The sequence below is a fragment of the Centroberyx gerrardi genome, chromosome 10, assembly GCF_048128805.1.
Source record: "Centroberyx gerrardi isolate f3 chromosome 10, fCenGer3.hap1.cur.20231027, whole genome shotgun sequence".
Taxonomy (NCBI): Eukaryota; Metazoa; Chordata; class Actinopteri; order Beryciformes; family Berycidae; genus Centroberyx; species Centroberyx gerrardi.
In genome coordinates, this window is record NC_136006.1 from 13,263,757 (window position 1) to 13,281,295 (window position 17,539).

General features: G+C 41.0%; 1 protein-coding gene across 1 annotated transcript; it reads right to left on the reverse strand.

Moving 5' to 3' along the window:
- Window positions 1–208: 208 nt before the first annotated feature.
- mab21l3 (mab-21-like 3) lies at window positions 209–13,762 on the reverse strand. The gene is made up of 9 exons (XM_071904525.1): window positions 13,591–13,762; window positions 12,141–12,281; window positions 6,745–6,816; window positions 6,504–6,586; window positions 5,063–5,179; window positions 4,511–4,602; window positions 3,478–3,659; window positions 1,626–1,820; window positions 209–442 (listed from the first exon to the last, which is right to left on the reverse strand). The coding sequence occupies exons 1-9, from the start codon at window positions 13,639–13,641 to the stop codon at window positions 209–211; spliced, it is 1,167 nt and encodes a 388-aa protein (XP_071760626.1). The 5' UTR covers window positions 13,642–13,762.
- Window positions 13,763–17,539: the final 3,777 nt, after the last annotated feature.

Consider the following 17,539-nt stretch of genomic DNA (forward strand, 5'->3'; position numbering starts at 1 on the left):
ACTGGTAGTCACCCACACATACTGGCCCCATTTGCATATTAGTATACCCATAAAAGCTTTTTCTTTTTCACCTGGTATCACAGCTTCCACCTGCATCCATTTCATGAAGGCCATTTTGTGTCCTTCCTATAATGAAGACTGAATTCAATTTATTTGGGATTTCGATTTAGTTCATTTTCAAAAATGTCACCTACAATATACACAAACACTACTGTATGTACAGGCTGGGGTTGGTTATGAAGTCACTGATTTTCTGCGCGGTGTGGTCCAGCTCGGTGGTGTTGCTGTACTTGAGCAGGTTGTGGGAGCGGATGAAGTAGTGGCGCAGGTAGCGCTGGCTGACACACTTGTGGAGTTTCCGGGCCACGCGCAGCACACACTCCTGCACACAGCGCCAGTCCCTGCTGCACGGGAATTTCTCACAACACCAGAACAAGAGAGTCTGAGGTAGGGGGGGAGGGGGGAGAGAGAGGGGAGAGAGGGGAGGATAGAGACAGATGATGGATGAGAGCAGGAAGGGAGCGAGTATAAGGGAGGGAAGCGGGGGATGGAAGGGAGGGATGGAGAGAGGGGGGCAAAGCAAGGTGAGCAGAAAAGAAAAAAGCAAGAGAGGGAAGAAGGAGGAGGGGATGGGGGAGAGAGAAGAGGAGGGGAGGGGAAAAGGAAAATAGATAGGGCAGGGAGGGAGAGGGGAGGGATGGAGGGCAGGAGAGAATCAAAGGAGGGAGAGAGAGGAAAAGAGTGAGAAGGGAACAGTGGGAAGGAGGGAGGGAGAGAGGGAAGGACAGCACGAGGACAGAGTTTAGGGAGGGGGGACGTGGGTGAGAGATGTGGAAAGGAGTGGGGAGAGAGTGAGATGCAGAGAGAGAGAGAGAGAGAAAAAGATAGGGTGGGATAGAGGACATTTTATCAATCTTTTATATTAACAGTTTTACAAATCTGCTGTGATCACAGTTCAAGAGATGTGGATATTGTAAGGATGAGTATTGATTGATTCATAGCGGGTGTAAGTACTCCCAGGGTCTGGCATGAAATTGACATCTTTGGGCCATCGTGGTGTAAAAATAAAAACCCTATAATTGGTTATACTCTATAGACCCTCCTGGGCTCAGGCTATAGAACCCATAAAAAAACAGGACTAGACACCGATGTGGAAATTGATTGTTTATGGGACCTGCACCGAGATAAGAATTCTTATTTTTCTGAACTGTTATCATTCATATATGAGGGAAACAGACACAGTAAGCACAACACACATTAATTGAACTTGTTGGTCCCATATCAGCCTATTGAGCTGTTTATTTCCATAAAACTTGATAAACCCTTTAAATGGAACCTGGGGTTCAGTTAGAGTTCAGAGTTATTTCCCCTTGGTGTTGTGCCATTGACTAGCTGACTGACTGACTGACTGACTGACTGACTGACTGATTGACTGATTGACTGATTGATTGATTGATTGATTGATTGATTGATTGATTGATTGATTGATTGATTGATTGATTGATTGATTGATTGATTAGTTGGTTGATTGGTTTGCTTGTTGGTTGGTTGACTGACACTGTGATATAAGTAGGCTCTGGCCAAACCCAAAGACAAAAAAACCCAAAGTCTGTGACTGGTTGTACCTGCAAGTGGAAGGCGGTGATGACAGGCTTGTTGTTGGGACACCAGATGTCCTCCTTCAACTGCCGGACAATCCTGTAACACTTCCTACGGCAACCTCCGTCCTCGTCAGCACCCCCTAGCAATGCTTGCTCCGCTCTCGAGAAGGACAGCAGCCAATGGTAGTTTGACGTCGCCATCAGGTTGAAACCAAAAGACTGTGTGTGTGTGTGTGTGTGTGTATGTGTGTGTGTGTGTTTGTGGAAAGGAGAGAGAGAGGAAGGATGGAGGAAGACAATTAAATTGGATTTGTTTGTTTGTTTCTTTGATTAGTTTATTTGCAACACTCTAAGCAGGTTTACCAAATCCAATTGTAATCTGAAACACCAAATTACTATACTGCCTAATGCAAAAGTACTGGTCCCCTAACAGCACTGCAAAAAAATCTTGTGGCAATATAAATGTGTAATTCTGTCAAAACCTAAAACCTATGGCATTTTTTCAGCTTATATTTGCTCCTCATACCCCACTCTGTTATTTATGTTCATTTTCCCTTGTAGTCAATATGTTGCAGGCAATATTGCCCATGTTAATCCACGGTGGCTGAATGTGTTACCTGTGTATAACAGCTATAAAGGGGCTTCCTACCATCATCTCAGCTCTAACAGAAAAGGAAGTACCATTCAGGGACTGGGGCATCTCTTTATCAAAATATGTATGTGTGTTTGCATCCAAACATATTGTATATGTGTGTGTCAGTTGCAAAGAGGTAAAGCTCCAGTCCATCACCAGCGCTGGAGTATGCAACAAGAACATAGAGTCGGAGCAGTGCAAGGTGAGAGTTGTGTTCATGAGTGTGCACGTGTGCATGTGTGTGTCTCTCTATATCTGTGTCTGTGTCAGAAGGAGATTTATGGCAAAAGCCACTCTAGAGCTACAAATAGCCACTGCTTAGGCCCCTGAATTGCTACTGTAGCATTTCAATCAAGGGACCTAGAGGCGCTGCTAGGGGACAAAGCCTCTATGAGTACCAGTGAAATCCTATTGCTTAACTTGAAGATCCCTCAATTCTCTAGTGCCTATCTCCCTTCCCTCTCAGTCAGCTTTCTGTTGTCACTATGCATGAGCAACTAGTGAATGTTTCTGTTTCAAATCCCTGTGTACAAAACAACGCATCAACTCAAATCTGTTTGAATTTAAGTGGAAGCCACACATCTACTGCTAGGCATGCTTGAGCAGTGTGCCGACTAATTAACGTCATTAATGTTGATTCTTGTTGAGAGAGAAAATAACTTTTCATTGCTGTGACTGTTTGAGGCTTGCAGACAAAGAAAAGGAAATCATTCACACATCAAACACAAGATCATATTAAAAGCTTTGCATACCTTTCATTTGCAAAATAAAGAGCATTTTATGAGGTCACAAGAAGGTTTATGGACTGTGAGAAGGAAATCTATCATATATCAAACTTATTAATAGCATTGAATACCTTTCATTTGCTAAGTAAAGAGCATCCTCAAGCATCCTTTACATTGTGAGGTGACATTGCATAAAATAAAACACCAGGTTTGTGCTCATGGATTTAGCTTCCCAGAGTGGGGAAAACTAAGTGATCGATGCTTCTGGCAGTTGACCTCGGTTTAATGTGTGTGTGTGTGTGTGTGTGTGTGTGTGTGTGTGTGTGTGTGTGTGTGTGTGTGTGAAAGAGATAATGTATGAAGCATGCAAGTTTGCGTGTGAGTGATGTGTGAATGGTATGGGTGGTATGTGTGTGCGTGTGTGTGTGTGTGTGTGTGTGTGTGTGTGTGTCTGTGTGTGTGTGTGTGTGTGTGTGTGTGTGTGTGTGTGTGCATGTGCGTGTGCGTGTGGACCAACCTTGATGCTGCGAGCACGCTCTGAGGTAGGCCAGCGCTGAAGTAAGCGGGGCCAGCGTGCCTTTTTCGGCCAATAGTTGATCAGCTCCACCGTGGGCACGAGCTCTGCCTCTATCACACCCTCTGACGTTTCTATGGCAACCCGCACCACCGCCCCCACCGACTCAAGGACGCTGACCTTCCCTGGACACACACACGCACACACAGACACACACAGACACACACACACAAAGGCACACGAGGTAACACAGAAACCAATTTTGAAATATGCAATATTTATATGCATGTAATGTACTAAATGGCTTTCTGAAGTGATGTTCCATATGCACACACACACAAGCAGAGGGAAATTTGCATGCCCACACACACACAAAGGCATACAGTATACACTCACTTTCACACACAGAAGCACAGACACAGAGGAACCAATTCTCTAAAATGTTAATATTTCTATGTGTGCGATGTACTAAACGACACTGAAGTGACGTACAATTTATGAAACAAATCAGCTCTGAATGTTGCACTCATCCTGTTTTAAATATCAAGCACAATTCACCAAACCCACACTAACCAACAAAAACACTATATAATACTGTATATTGCCTTGAAAATAATTCTGATGATACCTGGGAGAAATTTCAACTGGCACCATTTGTGTACAGTATATGCTTCATGCTTTCATTTGGCCCAATTTGGAAGAAAACCCTTTGGAAGTCTGGCACATTACTCATCAAAAGCAGCTGGTGGGAAAGTAATGAAATATGCTGATAACACATAGCTCACAGGAGTTATATATGGTACAATGTAGGATGGTCATTACAATTTACTGCGAAAATGATATATTTAGATATTCCACAAGGGTTATCCATCACATGTCTCAAAATGAGGTGATCATTCACGTGTCTCATAAATCCAGAGCAGAATGGCTTCGCGGCAACATGGCCGTGTGTTACGGAGGTCTAAGTGAGCTGCTGCTCTGCCCGTCCTGTATCAGGCCCAAGTGACCCACCGTCCTCCACCTCCACCCCCCTCACCTGTGAGGCTGCAGGTCTTGATGGCGTTTTCCAGAGACTCTCTGAACAGGCTGATGACCTTAGCTGGAACTATGTCTCCCTCCATGCACACACTGATAATTATAATAAATTAAATGTAAAAAAAAAAAAAAAAGACGATGATAAGGAAGGAGAAGAATACATTACATTGTAATAGTATAACCTATAGAACCTATAAAATAGTGAAAAAAAAAAAAAAAAATTTAAAGATAAGAAGGAGAAGAATTACATTATAATAGCATAAACCTATATAATATCATATCATATCATATAATGCAATACAATACAATACAATACAACACAACACAACACAATACAAGAGAAATGAAGTATTTCTCCCTCCATACACACACTGATAATTATAATTAATTAAATTAAATGTAATAAAAAAATAAAAAGATGAGAAGGAAGAGGGAGAAGACAATAAACCTATAGAATAATTATGTCTTCATGCAACCTTTCTATGTAAATAGTAGAATGACTATACAGTGTAACTATGTAACTATGAATATAGAATATTAACTTCTGATATACCTTGCGTTCTGCCAGTCCTGGGTGGGGCTTGTGAAGCTCTCCAGCTCCAGCCATTGGTGGAGTTCCTCCGGCTCACGGACAGGTGAGGGCAGGTGAGAGCCACTCAGGGAGTAGTACCTCACAAAAATATGGCATTTATTGATCAATAACAGATCTCAAACAATGACAGGAGGAAAAAACTGTAAACTATTTAAACGTTAACTACCTCCTACATGAATACAGTCGGTGGCAGAAGTGCTGAAATGCAGCAGAAATAACAATTTCTCTTCACTGTCCCAGTACTTGAAACAAGAGTTGCTTTGTCAATTTAGATAGAAAATGAACATGTTTCTATGGAGCTTCTAGTGTGCCAAACTAATTATTATTGACTAGTTCTGAAATTGATTACCACTGAGGTTTGAGGACAGTTGTGATGGCACACAGTCAGGTTGGCTCTCCATCTGTTCTGCCAGACCAGACTGCATGAGGGAGAATCCAAAGGCCAACAGCTGACCAATGAAAACGTCTTTTACTACAGTGTGGGTTGGACTTTGTGTTATTTTTAGAGTGGCACACTGGGTGCATGTTGTCTAATTAAAAAGAGTCGATTAATTATAAAGTGTGGCCCAAGCAGAAAGTGTAAATACTAAAGCAGTAGACAAAAGGACTGTGAGATGGAAATGAAAAGGCAAACAAATTTAGTAAATCCAATGACCAAAAGTAAAATTTAAATGTCTTTTTAAATGATTTATAAATTCAGTCATTTATTCATAGCTTAAGGACAATAATGAAATAGAAATATTAATTGACACATTTAAGGAACATTGTATTCGTTGTTTTATTAACAGGTCTGTTAACTGCATCACTTATAATCACTTATAATGAATAACTTGATATTGTTTTTTTAAATGTATTTATTAATTAATCAGTAATAATTTTACACTGAACTAGTCTATAATAACAAGGTTTACACAGAATCATCTGTTTTTCCATCTGTTTTTAGCGCAAATAACATTATATTTACAGTTTTCTTATAATTAATCAGGATTAATTAGTCATTTGTTTTATATTTTATTATTTTCAAACTAGCTCAAACAAATCATATATTTAGAAGTGTGGACCATCTCACACAAATCGTATATTTATTTGCGCAACTCTCACTTTTTCTCGACTGGGCAAACTCTCACTCCACATCGCTATCGCTATCGCTCTCTCCATCTACACTTATAACCCACAGCTGAATGCAACAAGTTCACACCCTTTCTCTGGGTGTTGTCCAAGGGAATTCTGGGAAATGTAGGAAATCACTAACTGAAGTAGAAGTAGACGAGGCAGATTGAGGGAAAGTGGGCGCACCAAAAAAGCAATAACTCCTGCAATGCATTGGCCACCACAGATTGATGATAGGCAGCGTAAGAGTATCCCAGAGTGGATTTTTCCTTTAAGCTCTAAATCGTGGTACCTCCACTGGCGGGTCACATGCTCGTGGTAACCTAGCAACCCCCGCAGTGGAACACTAACCAGCACCAGGGTTGGGGTCAGAACCTTGGGAGAAACAGAGAGACAGAGAGAGAGAGAGGAGCATTGTCAACACACACATTCAACCACGCGTACACACACAAATAAATACTCAAGCATGCATGCATTCAAGTCGGCACAACAAGCGCGCTGTAACACACAGTGAGAGATTGAGAGATTCATGCCTGTATAGCAGGATTGAAGCTACATCTGCCTCTCAGTAGAGCTGCCCACTTAGTAATCATGGCAGGTTGGTCCTAGAGAGACAAAGAGAAAGAAAGAAAGAAAGAAAGAAAGAAAGAAAGAAAGAAAGAAAGAAAGGGTGATGGAAAGAGAGAAACGGGAGGATGGCATGGGAAGAGATTGACAGAAAAAAGTGAAAAAGAGACAAAAAAGGAGCAGAGACAGTGGAACTGAAAGGTAAAGGCTTAATCCTGATGTAAAAATCCTATTAGGGCCATAAAACAAGGGGGAAAAACTATAAAAGTAACCAGCTCTTTGTTTCATTCATCCATTTGTTTGTTTTTTGGGGGGGATCAATAACTGGTGCTGGTGTGTGCTGCACTCCACTGAAGCCTACAGACTCCATTTGCCATAGACTGTTTGTCAGTTGGCTAATAAGCACAAACACTTTAGGGGCAAAGAAGGTCGATAACAGCCTCTAAAACAAACCACTCTCTGCAGAGATACAGAGAAAAGCACGCAAATTAAAAGCCTGGAACTAAACATCTCTACTTATGCAAAACCCCCATTGACAAGAAAAATGTAGTGGCCATCTGAGCCAAAGAGATATAAACATAGTATATATGTCTACTAACATATCTCCCTTTTCTGACTGGTGGATTTGGAGATACTTTGTTTAACTGCAGATGAGACTTTGGTGTTTTTGGACTGCATAATAAATGAATATTATAAAATATGAATACAGTGTTGCCCAAAGAAATTCTGGCAGCAGCGGGGGGTAGAGATAATTTTGGCTCTCCAGTCTACTCCAATGAAAATGACAGGCTCAAATCCAGCACCTGTTGCAGTTAAAAACTGTCTCTTGTTTAGATGCTTCATGCATGATGCATACTAACTGTACTGTGCTGTAATCGCACTGTATTTGTTTGCTTTGGTTGAGGTCAGATAATTTATTTTTGATGAATTTCTTCACAGTTTTTCTTTAGCAGGGGCAGCAATTTTACAACAGTAGGGAACTGCCACTGGTGAATGAATTTACTGTAATGGAAACACAGTTAATATTATTCCATCAGAGACAAGATTCAGTTTGTGTACCAAAACAAAGAAATAAAGATGGTGAAAATAGACCTACCAACTGTTCTCTAAGTCGAACTGTGACGTACTTTAAAGCAATGATATATGGGCACCATTTTACAGAGAGGTAGACCAACAGTATTTGGTCATGATGCTTTTGTTGTTTATAGCCTTGAATCTTATCAACATTGATTTCCCCCCGTTTGCCATCATCCATCCCTGGCAAAAGGGAGATATTGCTTATTCCCATTGCTGTAGATCCTGAAGCATGACACTAAGACATTTTGCTGGTCCGTATTTCTACCGGGTCCTGAATGTGTTTTGCTACCTGATGCAAAGCTTGTATTGTGTTGTATTTTGCCTATATAAATAAATAAATGAATAAAGTACAGGCATGGAGCACACACCTGAGGCTAATGGCTCGTACTAAGAGTAAAAATGACAAAAGCTGCATATTCTTCTCTCATTTGTCTGACATTAAATGGCCACCCAACGTCTCAGAACAGGGTTTTTCACTCCCTGCTAATGGATATTTCACTGACCTGCCACAGCCACTGGAATGACAGGCAGGAATGTCATATATTGCCTGCTTTTCATTTCATAGGTCGGTGGGGGTTGTGTGTGTGTGTGTGTGTGTGTGTGTGTGTGTGTGTGTGTGTGTGGGGGGGGGGGGGTGTATGTGTGTGGGGTGGGTTGGGCGTCTCCATTCAGCTGGACTGGAGTGGGAGGCAGAGCCACCTGAGACTATGATGAACTCCAGAACCGCCGCAGCCACCCAATGAAGTTGCAGATCTAATCTATTTTGCATGGAAGCCATAATTAATGCATGCAGCAGCAGGCAAAAACATATGTTTCCCGGCTGAAGAAGTCAGGGCGCAGCGAGTTAACTTTTAAAGAGCTGTCATGAGTAAAAATGCCTGAAGTACAGTTAGAGACAGAAGTCTTGGGACAGCAGAGTGAAAATGTTCGTTGCTGTGTCGGTGTCAGCGAGTCAACGTTTAACACCTCCATGAATAAAATGTGCAAAGTACAGTCCGTTGAGAAAAGCACTGGGACAGAGAAGAGAAATTGGTTATTTCTGCTGTACACAGAGAATTTCTGCATTTCGGTACTTCTGCCACTGACTGCATTCTGGTAGGAGGGAGTTAACATTTAAATAGTTAAGGTATAAAATGTGTGCAGTCACCGTTGTCATGTTGTTGCAAAGCTTTTCAGGCAGCTTGTGGTAGTGCAACATCGTTTTAAGACAGTAAAACATTGATGTTTGCTTTTTGGTAGTTAGCCTACCTGTATAAGAGCAAGGTTTGACCTTTCACAACTATAAATCAAAGACCTCTCCCAAGTGCCAACAAGTTAACATTTAAATCACTGGAATGAATAAAATCCGCTAAGTACAGTCGTCATATAAGTCATCATCTTCAGTATAAGTTCTCAGTATTGGGACAGTGAAGTACAAATAGTTGTTTGCGCTGTATACTGATGACAACTGTATTTCAAGACCTTTACTACTGACTGAGAGTTGTGTGTGAAGTCTTCTAACTACAGACTTCAGAACAGTGTTCTCCCCAAACTGTTAACAGAGACACTGCACATTGTCTTGTGAAGCTGCAGTAAAGCCATGTGAATATTACAGTCAAAAGACAAAAGGCAATTGATCTTCACAGTTAGAGTAGAGTTTTATACCTTGTCACAAACTCCTGGCAGTGTCCTGAGATATGATATGAAGTTCAATAAGCCCATGCAGGTAGTCAGCATGTGAAGTCACTCACTATGGACTCACTATGTTGTGGGTTCAAAACTGGCTCATTACCTTTTCAGTGTCTTCCCCTCTGTCTTTCTCCTCTTTCCTATCTCTCCTCAGTGTATAACAGAGGTGCCAAAAGATAATCCTCCACTCTCTCCCTCTCTCCATCTTTCCTGTGACTCTCCACTATTTCATTAAGTAATAATGCCATTAAAATAAAAAATAAATATGATGTATGCATGGATGGAAATTGCTTAAACTGAAAGCTTAGAAATAGATCTTTTTTGAAAAATAAAATCCTAAAAAGATTAAATAATAGAACATTACAATGAAGAGGACTCGGCAGAGAAAGGAGAGAAACGCAGCCCAGAATAGGTGAGGATTCAGTGTTTTGTTCAAGGTTACTTGACAGAGGATGGACTCTAGCTTTCCCAAGTAATTGAACCTGTGACCTTTCAGTATGCCAATGAGACCACTAAGCTAGTAGGACCCCGGCTCTTACGAGTACCTTACAGCCCTGTGGCAAATATGAATATTTGATCAGCCTGTTGCAGATATAAATATTTGATTAGCCTGTTGCAGATGTGTGGGATGTGAAACCTGGATATTTTAGTCGTGGGAGGAAGATACGAAACAGGCAAAGACCAAAGTCAGAGGTCAAAGTCACATTTAAAGTGCGCATGTGTCATTTACGCTTACAATTTTCATTTTCGTATAGATTTTCATATTTTCATAGCAGCCTGTAGGCTTGCGAAGCAAAGCTTTCTCTGACAAACTAGGATGTCAAAGTTGCTGCCTCACCCCAAGGCCTGAAACAGGCCTGACTATAGATAATTGATACAGAGTTGGTTAATTTATAGTAGGTGATTTAGATTTCTTTGGCTTCCAATGAGTATTTTATAAGCCAGCAGCCAATGTGAATAGATTATCAGCCTGTTCCATATGTGTGTGTAGTGCTACCTGAATATTCTAGTTGTGGGAGGGAGATACATACAGGTAACTGCCATAGCGTCAGTATGAAATGGCATTTACTCAGATGTTTTGTGTATTCGCTGCCATGTAGGTGGTTCTACCTGGATGCATTGTGGATGATGCGCGCGCGCACACACACACACACACACACACACACGCATGCACACACACAAACAGAAGCAAACGCTACACTACCTTGATGTTTTTGTTGTGCATGTCAGCATGGGCAATGAACTGGATCTTGCTTCCTCACAAGTGACAAACACACACACATACCCGCAAACACACACAGCTGCGCTCCCCTGCCTTGTTGTATCATGACCTTGCATCCTTATGTCGCTGTGTCACTCCTGTCCCTCGATGTTCTCCTTGTGAGACCCAACATGGGTGATGGAGTGGAACGCCCGTCCCTCTCTCTCTCTCTCTCTCTCTCTCTCTCTCTCACTCACACACACACACACACACACACACACACACACACACACACACAGATTACCTCAATAGTCTGGTTGGGGACTTAGGTGTGGGCATTGGACTAAAACTTCCAGTACGCACACACCAATACAGACTGCAATACGTTGGATTTTGTAGATGCAACTGGCACTCTGTGTGCTGCATTGTGGGTGATAACTTATAGGATGATCAGGTCACATCCAGAGAGATTTATGGGATTTTGTTAAAATTATCAATCTCATTTATTAAGATTATTACAGATTTTATGTGAAGAAATTTAGTTTTAGTTAGAGTTAGAGTTAAATCGGTCGGCGGTGAGGCCCAAAGACTAAATCTCACCCTTGATGTTTAAACACATGCTATGTTAATCAGTGCAAACTGGAACTTTCTATCCCTGCAGCTAACACAACCACACACACACACACACACACACACACATACACACACACACCTAACACACACACACATGCTAACCTTGATCTTCGCAGGTGTCATCATGGACTCTCCCTCAATTCCTGTGCCACCGATACACACACACACACACACACACACACACACACACACACACACACACACACGCACACACACACACAGCACTACCTCTGCACTCTCATTCTTGAGCAATGGACTGGAACTGACATTCCTCCAGCTGACACACACAGAGAGAGAGAGAGAGAGATTGAGAGAGAGAGAGAGAGAGAGAGAGAGAGAGAGAGAGAGAGAGAGAGAGAGATTGAGAGAATATTACGCTACCTCGTTGTTGTGGTTGTAGACTCCAGCGTGGGCAATTGATTGGAACCTTATGTCTCTTTGACACACACACACACACACAACCTTGCTGGTCTATTTGTTGAACTCGGTGCTGGAAATGTATCACTAGAATCGTATGTCCTTGTGATTGACACACACAAAAACACAACCTGACACACTCTGTGTTGCCACTGTGGACTCCTGCGGGGCAGAGGATCAGGAGGGCCTGTCCCTGTGCACTGACACACACACACACGCTCACACACACACACACACACAGTCTCTCCCTCTTACAGACACACTCTCTCAAAGTCAATCGATTGGAAACCTACATCTGTGCAGCTAACACACACACACACACACACACACATTCACATACACACACAATCAAACAGAGTATACAACCTTGATGTTTTCATTGTTCACACCAGCGAGTGCAATAGATAGGAAACGTCCGTCTCTGCGGCTGACTTCAGCGGTCAACTCTTTGACCACAGCCAGCAGCTCCTCCACCCTCCTGCAAACCATACGATGACGCAAGTCCACCTAGGATGCACACACACATTTTGAGTAATGCATTTGAATATCAGATATCAAATTAATCACAGAAGATTCAAATATTTTAATATGGTTTCAGGACATTTAAGGATGTAAACAAACGTATTATTGCAGAGCCTGAACAGTCTCACTGGGTTTGTTTGGATGGAAAGACCTGATAGTGCTTCTAAATATCAGGACCATCAGCTTACAGACAAATCTTAGTCTGCGGCTAAGTACATGCAGCTAAGGGCAGATACTTGGTCGTTTTCCTGAGATGGCTTGTTTCAGGTCAAATGGGCAACGTTTCCCAAGGATAAGCACTTTTCTGTGATCCCATCGACCAGAATGACATCAGGCGTCCTGAGTGACCCACCTACTCGGAAGCCTAATGGCAACTTGTGAACACAAATAGATTGACAGACAACCAGTTTGTATGGAAGCGCACAGTCAGCTTAATTCAAATATAAATGCAAATTGGAAAATGAAAACGCAATCTGCTGTTACGTGTCTTGTGCTTTGTTCCGCTTCACTGTGCTTTGTCTTAAATCATTCTGTTCTACCATTGATCAGTTAGGTCTAGTTAGGCTCATTCTCTGTAAAGTCCTTTGAGACATGCTTGTGATAAACGGCTGCAGAAATAAACAGACTTGAACTTGAACTTGAATCCCACAATTTCAGTTGCATTTCCTAATTGTCATTGATTGTGCATGGCAGGAGCATGAAAATACAATAGGATTATTACATTTTCATTTTATCTATGACTTAAATGTTGCAGACGTAAATTAAAAAATAGATTGCAACTGTTTTATTGCATTAATTTTTATTTGAATATTGTTAACCATAAAGGAACATACATTTGAAAATGAAATGCCAAATAGCTTTTTCATTAACATTTTAATATTGTTAGTGAATACTGCATACTAGTACATTAAACTTTCAAATTATGCATGCAAAAGTACATTAACATTTGAATTAAGTTATACAACAGTAGACAGGAGACATTCCATGAATGCTGATATACAGTATAACAGCACTGAGACGTTTTATGTATCACTCCACTTTACAGGTGTTCTAATATAAACAGTTTATGTGTTGCTTGGCAACACCTGGTAGTGGAATCCTGAGGGAACAGTTTTTGTTGGCAGAGACGAACAAAAGACAAAAATCATAATCTGTTGTCTCAAATTACCATTATTTGATAAATAGCTTTGTTTTTAGAAGCAATATCAAGTATAGTAGCCTATGTGTGAGCATGTGCACGCACGCACACACACACACACACCTACACACGCACGCAGATACACACACAGCTCACTTTGTTCTGCAGGTAGTGGTCCAAATCCTCCTCAGTAAAATTAGGCATCATGTTTTCTCTTTTGTTCTCCTCTCCTCCCTTCTTTGCTCTTGTCAGCTTTTTCCACTCGCCTAGCCTCTCATTCCTCTGAAATCCTCTTTTCTCCTTTTCTCGTCTCTGTTGTCTTCGTTAGTCTGTCTCACATTCTACTGAAACAAGTTCCACTCTGATCCAAAAACTCCACCACGGGCTGAATGCATCGGATTATCCAGTGTGTGTGCGTGCGTACGTGTGTGCGTGTGTGTGTGTGTGCATGTGTGTGTGTGTGTACTGTGCACATCTGTGTCTATGGCTGGTGGGAATAAGAGGGGTGTGAATCAACGCTGTGTGTGTCCAACAGAAAGCGGGTTTTGAAATGGGAAGCGAGGGGGAGTGAGTGGAAATTTGTGTACGTGACCTCCTTTCCTGCCTGCATGACAGAGTGGCTGGAGTGGTTGGATTGAGTGGTCGTTGCAAAGCACTCAGCCATCCATCGACCGACAGCCATTGATCTGCGAAATCCAATGACTCACTGGCTGCTCAGTATGCAACACACATATGCATGCACACGTGTGATACGCGTAAACAAGCATGCACGCACACACACACACACACGCACACTGCTGGGAAGACCTGTAACTGTAATCACTGGATTAATTAGATTCCAAAAATGAAGTGACTGTAATTGTCTCGGGATACAAGATACTAGAACTGGGTTACTCATTCAGGGATTACAGTTATTACAGATTACATCATGAATTGGAAGTTGAAATTGGAATTTAAAAAGTGGTTTCTCAACATTGGCTCTACTTTCCTTATAAAGACCTACTTTAAATTAGTAAGTGAATAATTTGTACTTTTACCTATAATACAGTTTTATCAGATGAGATTTGATTTTTGAGGTGACCTACCCAATACTGCAGGCATGTATACACACACACACACACACACACACACACACACACGAAAAAGTGGATTCACCCATGTTACAACACACTTTTCTAGGCCGCTTCTAAATTTTGAGGGAATACACACTGTTGAATGCAGCTGGATGGTGTTCCCCACACATATTATCCTCCTTGTTAACAATAGATTTCAAGGAAGAGTTCAGAATAAAAACAATTTCGTTGCTCTCCATTCTGTTTGATAAAATTTGAACGAAACACAATTGAAACAATTGTGAACTGCAGAGATGTAAATGCTCCTTGCATTCCGATTTTAGGCATTCAGTGGACGCTCTTATCCTGGACGCAACAGTAGAATAAGCTTAAATTCCTGGATCACCATCATAACAAGCAAACAATAGTAAGGAGTCCAACGGTCAGAGACACTGTGCCCTGACAACATTCCTGTGAAAGGTGAGCAGGACAAAAAAAAAGAGCTAAGGAGAGCAGTAGAAGGCATTTTTTCCACTTTTCTTTGGTGTGGGGTTCATTAGAAGAAGTGGGAGATCCAAATTGCTGTTCAATCCAAAGCCCTTAATCCCTGACCATGGTAATGATTGTATTTTTCCTCTGACTGTGTGGTGATTTTCATGTTAAACACCATGATGAAGACTAAGGCTGAAACACCCCGGAGTTTTTAACCTTTTTATCCCGTTCAATGAGCAAATCCTTGGATTAAAGGCTTTTAAACTTTCTTCACGGACAGTGCCTTGGATCGCTCCTCTTTGCTCGACATCTGAGTAAAAAATGTGTAAACCCCAAATAGAGTTTGTTGCAATGCCTCACCTATTATTACCACTACCCCTGCACAATCTATTAGAGCTTTATTCCTTAAAGCATTATTTCACTTAAGTAGAACTTTTTACCTACCCTCCATATAACTTTATGGAGAAGTAGGTGCCCTTGCAAGTCTTAAGTGGTGTCAGTCATTTGCTTTGTTTTTGACAGCACTTTTGTCAATAGAGCAGGTCTAAAAACTGTCTGTCTCTGGATTTTAGTCATTGGAAATGTATTTATATTCACAAATTGTCCTACAGGAATTTCCTCAATCTCAACAGTAAAATCACAGTAGAAAGGAAGTGAAAGTGCACCACTTGTAGGAAGGTTTCATAACTACAGGCTTTTTGCAGAACATTAATCTGTATTTTTATACATAGTGGCAGGATGATCATGCTTATTTTCTGTAAGTGGGATTTAGGAAGCCAAGCTCCCAGGAAAGGATGAGATGACAGAACCATTTCCCTGTCCCAGTAACTATTGACTAATGTGGGGTTCACACACACAAGCGTAAAAATGCCTGCCCATACACAAGCACACAGTCTTGTAGATCGATGAACCAGAAGCCCAGGTCATGCAGTTGGGGTCCGTCTCTGCTGTGAACGCTTTCATTATAGATCCTAAAGCTGCTGTTGACTGCTGAGCAGTGGACAACTAGGCCAATGTCAATTCACTTAACATTCATTCTCTGACCCCACTTACACCTGGCAGTAAAATCCTAATGCAGAAATAAGCTGCATGATTCTAAATTGTGTCTAGACAGGACACCATGCCACATTTAAACACAAGAATCACAGGTATCAAAACAGGAGAGAATCTGGTTTTCCCATACCTGGTATAGGAAATGTGTTTTTCAATCATTTCTAAGTGTATTTATGCTTTGATTCACTTTGAATTGTTTAGACAGTCGAGATATATTGTCATCTACACCATGATTTTAATACCAGGTGTAAAAGGCTTTAAGCATATACGCATACTTGTAATAATACATATAATGCATACTAGTAGTGTATATATTTAGTCTATTGCCATACACTATATCTTGTCAGCACTGTATGTGAAGTCCTGTTATTTTTTGACTGGTACCTATTGTCTTATAATGTATCAGTAGCCTACACAAGGTCAAATTCCTTGTGTTTCCCTTGTTCTTGGTGAATTTAAAGTGATTCTGATTTTGATTCTGAAAAGGAGTCTGTGTCATGGCGATAGTTTGGAGCAGGTGGCTAGTAAGACGAGTCAGCCAAGTACTAGGAATGTCAACTCTGCTTTACCTGATGTAAAATACGGACACTGTGTACATCAGATAAGCACACTGACACATGTTCTGCACAGTGTGCCAAATATGAAAACAGCCATAGGAGAAAAAAACAATCGATATCCTTTGGACCGGCTCCAAACCAATTCATCTTTACCCAAATCCTATTTTATGTGTAGGCTATGTGTAGGGGCAGATGTGACCTCTCAAGCCATCTGGGACAGTTTCCAAAAGAAGGGATGTTAGTGTGTGCTTGATGCTATAGCGCTTGATACACACCATCACCTTGTAACATATGATTTGAAACAGTATACCAAGCCAGGTCCTAAAACACTGACACCATGTCAATATGATGAATGAAGCTTCAAACATTGTACCAAAAAACACAACAGGCTCCAAAGCGCTTTAAGAAAATGGCATTTTCTTCTCCAAAAGGACCAAGTTAAATAAGCTGCAAGAAAGCTGCAAGCTATTCAGCTTTTTTCACTATTTGCATCCTCTAGTATGTTATGACAGCAGCCGGTCTACAAAGCTGCTTTAGCAATCAAAACACAAAATGTTAAGAAGGAAGGAGTAGGGCAATGTGTGTTTATGAACTCCACTAGGTGGAACCAGAGAGCATCTGTTGTTGGAATAACACATCAACATGAGATACTTTGTTCATTCTTTCAATTGGGGTTGAGTTTTGAAAGAACACTATTAAAATGAAATTCAATACAGATTATTGATTACCTGTTTGAAAATGTAATTACCTTAATCTATTAGATTAATCCAACAAAATGTTGTCTAATTTAGTTCTTAATTCATTCTGTGGAGAATTAAATGAGTTTCAGTTTGCACATTTTCATTTGATTAGTGTTTTGAATGTCTTACCATATATTTTAGTAAAATCTGTTTCATTTTTAGTGACTATATTTACATTTTATTTTTGTAATAAAGTCACTGTAATGCCATT